General features: G+C 32.4%; 1 protein-coding gene across 1 annotated transcript; it reads left to right on the top strand.

Annotated features, from left to right (window-relative positions):
- Positions 1–3,339: 3,339 nt before the first annotated feature.
- Positions 3,340–7,452, top strand: LOC145159288 (ABC transporter G family member 15-like). The gene is made up of 8 exons (XM_079078226.1): positions 3,340–3,882; positions 3,962–4,041; positions 4,130–4,714; positions 5,475–5,606; positions 5,696–5,980; positions 6,184–6,456; positions 6,550–6,657; positions 6,859–7,452. The coding sequence occupies exons 1-8, from the start codon at positions 3,447–3,449 to the stop codon at positions 7,207–7,209; spliced, it is 2,250 nt and encodes a 749-aa protein (XP_078934352.1). The 5' UTR covers positions 3,340–3,446; the 3' UTR covers positions 7,210–7,452.
- The last annotated feature ends 520 nt before the right edge of the window (positions 7,453–7,972 follow it).

A 7,972-nucleotide genomic window follows, 5' to 3' on the forward strand; every position in this document is an offset into this window, starting at 1 on the left:
TTGCAAATCCAAATTTACGAATTAGCAACACCCGTTGAAAAGATATGATATTATATAAATAATATGAAATACTAAACATATTAAATTATATAAAATCAAGGGTGTACAATAAAAAAATTAGATGTAAACTAATTTGTGTGTATAAGGTAAACAAAACAATATTTAATTATTCAAAAACATGAATTTTCATGATTTTATGAATACTATACATTATTATTTTCTTTATAACAATCTCTTGTGTTCTAAACCAAAAAAAAATCAAAAATAATAAATAATCATTATGTAATTATTATTTAAAAGTAAATAGAGATTATCATGTAATGATTGGATTGTCTAATTAGTAACAGTTGTCTAATTAACCAAATTGGGTGTCTTTTTAGTCAACCTTTTATTTATTTACACACCAAATCAACATACCCTTTATTTATTTACACACCAAGTCAACATATAAGCTTCCTTGTTGCTTGGTTAGAAGAAAGGTTTTCTTGATTTCTAGCATAGGAGGAGATTCCATTACCGAGAACAACATTGATGTTGGGTACTACTGATTAGATGAAATTTTGACAAACCTATGAACACTTGGTTAGAAGAAAGGTTTTCTTGATTTCTAGCATAGGAGGAGATTCCATTACCGATGAACGACATTAATGTTGGGTACTGATTAGATGAAAATTTGACAAACCTATGAACACAATATGGATGACAACACTGAAAAGATTAAACAAGACATAAAAAAAAGATTTAATATGATTCATTTTATCAACACAATCAAGTTACTTCCACTTAATCAAGATAATCAAACTACATCTATAGGTAAACTACGTCTATAGTAACGATCATGGGTTGTCCTAAAGTCAAACTTGTTGTCCAAAGTAGCATAGTCAATACTGAAGCTATGACTGAACTTCTTCGTTGTCCCTCAAGACCAAAACTTGTTGGAACTTAACAATAAAACTCTCCGGAGACTCCACAAAAGAGACTTCTTCGGGTACTTCAAACATTGCACTCTCTGTACAACTCTAGATTAGAGTTTTAAAGCTGAAGTTTTATGCTTCTCCCTAGGACGAAGTTGTCAAAACAACTTTTCCTTCACCATTTAAGTTACACTCCACATATCAAAAATCTCCACCTTAGAGGCTTATTGACAACTCATGTTTTCATCATCAGAGATGTAACCCTAAATCATCTATAGTCTACGTATTTTGTCTTAATTTTATGGAAGGCCATTTGAGGCCATACATAGCCTCAACTTCTCATGTGTAACCATCATCCCCTCTAACAACCAATGATCCATTACTATCACTAGAAACTAATAACCCCATGATCGTTACTAGAAACTCACACCCCCACTACATATCCCTATCTTAGTCAATTGCAACTATATTTTCTGTAAATTTTCCATCTTTCATAACCTCTATCTCCCATTCCAACCTCAAAATTCATAAATCCTATATATAGATTTGTAAATCCACAAGTGAATTGGATCATATTGTTAGTTTTCCCAAGTTACTGCTTAAGATGAAGGTACATTAGTCAATATAGCTCAAATTGATACTTATAGTTGGATGTAAATATATCCGTTGTAGAGCTAAAAAAGAGACATGGCTGCTACAGAAACTCTAACTTCTCTCATGGAACGAATAATTACATATCTTCAACTTCTCAACACATACGATGTTTCAAATTGTATGTTGGAATCAAATTTGTGTTTCCATGTTCTTATATATCTTTTTATGATTAAGTTTTACAATGATATGTTATACAAGAGCACAAGGTAAGATTATGGTTTCCATGTGACTGACATATTCGGTTTGTTGTCGGATTTTACAAGGATGTCTGTGGATTCGTTATCAACGAATATAGTGTTAACGATAAAAGAGGAGATGGATGAAAATGGTGTTTGAGCTTATTGTGAATACTTATAGGATTTTGATTGGGTTGTATCGTCCGATGTGTCATTAGAATAACGCATAAAAGTTTTTTAGAGACATAATTGTAGAAAAAGTGCTTGAAACCTAGTAATGGTGATTATGAAATGGTGTTGGGGCAACTTAGGAAGGCTAGGCACTAGGCAGATCAAGAAAAGTGATATTAGGGTTTCCGAATAAGATGTTTTTGGTATGTTTTTGTGGTGGTGGTGGTGACAACTATAATAGTGGTAATGTATGTGCCGGCAGTGATCGGTTTTAGTTCCCGGAGAAGACAATGGGGGGAGAAGAATATAAGAGATTAAGACGAACTCCAAGCACAAACACTAAAAAAAACACTAAAATTGTGTTTTTTACACCAAAATACAATTCTTATTCAAACCATACACTAAAGATTTACACCAAAACTATATTTTAATAATATTATAATAAATAACATATTTTAATAATATTTTAAACATTACATATATAATAAAATACTGCATTTATATTGAAAAATGATTTGGTGTTGGAAGAATGGTCTACTAAATATAATGGCCATCAATTTTCTCCACAAAAATGGTTATACTTTTAAAGGTCCATTAGAGTAAAATATAGATGCTTTCCACAATTTTGAAGGTCTATTGGAGTTGGTCGAGACCATGGTTTTAAAAAGCGTGCCATGGTGCGCCTCAATGCGTGTCATGACGTGAAGCGTGGTGTAGTCGTTATGAAAACATCTAAGACGGGTTTGTTAAACATAACGTCCAAATAACGTGTTAAGACGCGTCTTATCACGTTATGACGCGAAATTTTTCAAGGAACAAGTTTTTTTTTCTCTCTGATCGAGCCTAAAATAATTAAGGTTTTGTTAATTTTTTTATATTAAATATTAACATAACACTTCTAAAAACTTAATATATTTGATAGAATTCAATAATTATATGGTTTATTTTTTTAAATGTATATAAAATAGTCAAGTTTTGAAAAACATCATGGTTCGCCAAAGCTTGTCATGACTTAACTTTAAACTTGTCATCAAGCTCACGCCTCTAAGTTATTTAGAACTTTGGTCGAGGCAGAAGATGAAAGGTATAACGAATAAGAGAGTGGGGTGGGGAGAGTTATGTTTCTATTTTATAATTAGTTTATTTATAAAGGAAAAGTTCGATCACAACTAATTAAAATGATAATTAATATTAACAAAAAATATAACAAATAAATTAAAATGATAATTAATTTTTTTAATTTTGACAGAGAATCAAATTTACAACCAAACCGGTTTACAAAAAAATTACAATTTGAAACCATAGTGACCGGAATAAATAAAAACGTCAAACCAAAAAGACCATATTTACATTTTTCTCTTAAAATTATATAATAAGCTTTAAGATCCAACACAATATCTAAAATCTAGTATCACATTCGAACCAAGAAATCTACTTATGATAATGGCATGGTTTCAATAAATATGCAATGCAAATGTGAAATGCACCCGTAATAAATGTGATACAACAGCCAACCGTATTCCTCCACTAAATGCGCCACCCATCCATCACCAACACTGCAACCCCAAAAGGGTGCGATTCGAAGGTGGTTATACGTTCAGACGTTCAGTGGTATCTACTTTTATCTCACTTCATCTTTCAAAAAAAACCTGAAGAATCAACAATGGAAATAGAACCCGCCAGTAGCAGCGGTGGCTACCATCGCCGTAGCAATGTCGTTAATACTGATGAAACCGCCGATCATGACAGTGACGACGGCGGAGTAACTATGGCTCCGAGCAGGAGTATGAAGGAAAGAGCAACGTATTTGGTGTGGCGAGATCTAACGGTGGTGCTACCTAACTTCGGCCATGGACACACCAAGAGACTGCTTAATGGAATCTCCGGATTTGCAGAACCAGGTCGAATCATGGCCATTATGGGTCCATCTGGCTCCGGGAAATCCACTCTTCTCGATTCCCTAGCAGGTATATATACATTTTGCTTGTCTTTTCTAATCAATTAAGTCGCTATACAGTCTTGATCATAACGATTAGTCGATTACAGATCGATTATCGAAGAACGTGGTGAGGACCGGCGACATTCTTCTCAACGGCGAGAAGAGAAAACTAAGCTACGGCACCGTCGTAAGTGATTTCAACTCCGACAACAAATTTTCCCTCCAACAATTCGATTTCCCCCTTTTGAAATTGTAAAATGAATCAATAATCGCAGGCTTATGTCACACAAGAAGACGTACTAATGGGAACGCTCACAGTTCGAGAAACAATCACATACTCAGCCTATTTGCGTCTTCCAACGACATTATCAAACGAAGAAGTGAACGATATCATAGAAGGAACAATAATGGAGATGGGTTTAGAGGATTGCGGCGACAGACTCATCGGAAACTGGCATTTGAGAGGCATAAGCGGCGGAGAAAAGAAACGATTAAGTATTGCTCTTGAAATCCTTGTTCGACCTCGACTGTTGTTTCTGGATGAACCTACTAGTGGTCTGGATAGTGCATCGGCGTTTTTTGTGGTTCAAGCTCTTAAGAGTGTAGCTCGTGATGGAAGAACTGTGGTTTCTTCGATTCATCAACCGAGTAGTGAAGTTTTTGCATTGTTTGATGATCTGTTTTTGTTGTCTGGAGGTGAAATGGTGTATTTTGGAGAAGCGAAAGATGCGATTAAGTTTTTTGCAGAGACTGGGTTTCCATGTCCGACGAAGAGGAATCCCTCCGATCATTTTTTACGGTGTATCAATTCGGATTTTGACGTGGTGACAGCGACCTTGAAAGGATCACAAAGAAATTACGTAAGTTTCTCTGAGTTACTTTCGAATATGTTAAATCTAGTGCAAGAAATAGATTATTTATTATTGTATTATATTACCTAACCAAAGACTGTTTTTTTCTCTTTTGACTTTAGGATTTTTTTTTTTTTTTGTTTTTGAGTTTTTTTTATATGTCGTTATTATATATTTTTTTCTTTTTTTTTTGCAACGGCAAATATTATTATTTACTAATAAATAATAAAAAACCATATAATTTTTAATAGACATCGTAAATATGTGTTATCATTTTAGTTTTTAACATTAATAATCATGTAAATACAAAATGATATGTACCACTAGTTAGATTTTCCATATTATAATGTCCTAGAAAATGAAAGTACAATTTTCTAAATATGTATATTTTTCAAATTACAATATCTTCCTAAGAAAAACTTGTTATGTTTTTGCATTAGCCATTCTTTCTCTACTACACTCTACTATCTGTTTTTTTTCTTATCAAGACATTCACTCTAAATTATCAACCCAATCATAGCATTGTACTTTCATTTTTTTTCTTTATTAAAGACAAAATATTTTAAAAATTCCACACAATTTATAACAATGAAAATTACTTCGAATTTGAATGACATTGCTATAATGTCGTATGATTTTCAAAGTATATTGTTGTAACTTCTAATATAAAAAAACAAATCAATCATAGTATATTGTTATTTCTTACATTCAACCCTCTAATATGTCGACATGAATGCAACGCTAATCTTTTTGATTTGATGCGCTTTAGGAAGAACCGAAAGGATTAGACACATACATGAAGTTCACAACCTCCGAGATAAAAGCCACACTAGTCGATAAATACAAATGGTCAAAATATTCCAAGAAAGCTCAATCAAAGATGAAACAAATATCCACATTAGTAAGTTTTCCAAAATCAAACCCCCTCACAAATTCAAAAAATAGCAACATACTTTCATTTACTAAATTACTACCTTTTTATTAATGAAGCATGGACCACAAACAAGCACGATTACAAAAAGCCAAGCGGGATGGTGGAAGCAACTCACAACATTGACTAGACGCTCGTTTATAAACATGTCACGAGATATTGGATATTATTGGCTACGCGTAATTATTTACTCGATTGTATCAATATGTGTTGGTACAATCTTTTTTGATGTTGGTACGGGGTACACTGCGATCCTAGCACGAGGTGCATGTGGCGGTTTTATAACCGGATTCATGGTTTTTATGTCAATTGGAAGCTTCCCGTCTTTCATCGAAGATATGAAGGTACACTTAAATGCAAGCACTAGCAATGTATTTTCATTTAATTATTATATCATCATACAATACCTTAGTTTTTCTTTTGCGAATGAATTGTAGTTAAAATAAAAACTCATTTAAAGCATTTAGTTTCAATCTTTTTCCTAAGGATTATATGCAAGAAAAGTACATTACCATTTCTTTGGCTCTACTAATCAACATTATTACAGATTTTCACACGAGAACGACTCAACGGGTACTACGGGGTATCCGTATTCATCCTCTCAAACTTCCTTTCATCTTTACCATTCATGCTCGCGATTTCATTAGTCACCGGGACTATCACATGGAACATGGTCAAATTCCGCAACGGCTTCTCCCGATATGCTTACTATTGCCTCAATCTCTTCGCCTCAATTGCAGTTGTCGAAAGCTGCATGATGGTTGTTGCATCACTAGTTCCCAATTTCCTTATGGGAATAGTAACCGGAGCCGGAGTCATTGTAAGAATCTAAACACCACATTCTATTACAACATTATACTTTGAAAAATATACACAATATAACTAAATGAGTAATTATGTGAATTTGATGTAGGGTGTCATGATGATGACTTCCGGTTTCTTTCGCCAATTACCCGATCTTCCAAAAATCTTTTGGCGCTATCCCATTTCATATATAAACTATGGATCATGGTCGCTTCAGGTAATTCAAACTAAAAATTATCATAATTTTCAAATTCCACGTTACATTTTTTTTACCCATACTTTCAAGTCAGGACCGATTAACCTGGAATTTGAAAATTCTCATAATTTTTAGTTTACATATTGTATATTGGGTAAAAAAATATAAATATGTTGCTATTATTGGTACATGAATATTCGGATTTAAAAATTAAAAATGCAGGGAGCATACAAAAACGACATGATAGGGTTGGTGTTTGATGGGTTATCACCAGGGGACCCAAAAATGACAGGAGAAGATGTGATTAGGAAAATGTATCGATTACCATTAGATCACTCAAAATGGTGGGATTTGTTGGCGATATTTGCAATTTTGGTTGCTTATCGCATCATATTCTTCATCGTTTTGAAATTGAAGGAGAGAGCGTCGCCGTTTTTCCAATCGATGTATACAAAAAGAACACTTGATCGTTTAAACAAGAGAGCATCGTTCAAGCGATTCTCGTCTTCTAGGCGAAACCATAATCTTCGATCGTTGTCTTCACAAGAGGGCCTTAGTTCTCCGCTTCCTTAGCTTCAAAATATATAGTTATTATATTATACGATTTGTTTTGTTTTGTTTCTTGAATTTTCCAAATAAAAAAATCTTTGATTGTATGCTTAATTTGTATTTTGACATAAGTAATTCCGTATATATGTAATAGGTTAGGGGTGAGAACGATTATTGAACATTAGAGTGAAAATATGAAAAAGTTGGCAATATTGTAATGTTTGTAAATTTATAACTTAATTATATAAACATTAAAAAGTAATGTTAGCGATGGTTTCCACTGACGTATCCTATATATTTTCAAATATATTTTTTAAAATACTTTGCGAAATAATATTTTTTAACCTTATATTTTCTAAAATGACAAGTTTAACCACCATACTTTTATAAAAAAATGATTGTTTCTACCTTATATTTTTCAAATTATTTTGTAAAACAATATTTTTTACCATTATATTTTTTAAATTTACAGTTTTCACCTTACACTATTTAAGACACCTTTTAAAATGCTATTTTCTATTTTTTTAAAATATCATTTTCATGATCGACTTTGAACTTTATAAAATGTCATTTTCACCCTTTTATTTTTGTATATATATATATATATATATATATATATATATATATATATATATATATATATATATATAGTAACCGTTTACCCACGCCAAGCGACGGGTGCAAATATTTTTTAGAAATTAATTTCAAAAGGCTATTAATTTTTTTTGTTCTTTTGTGTAAATAGTTTACTACATATAAACAATTATCAATAAGTGGCATGCTAGGA

Source organism: Lactuca virosa, chromosome 2 (assembly GCF_052849685.1).
Source record: "Lactuca virosa cultivar CGN04683 chromosome 2, Lactuca_virosa_CGN04683_v6, whole genome shotgun sequence".
Lineage (NCBI taxonomy): Eukaryota > Viridiplantae > Streptophyta > Magnoliopsida > Asterales > Asteraceae > Lactuca > Lactuca virosa.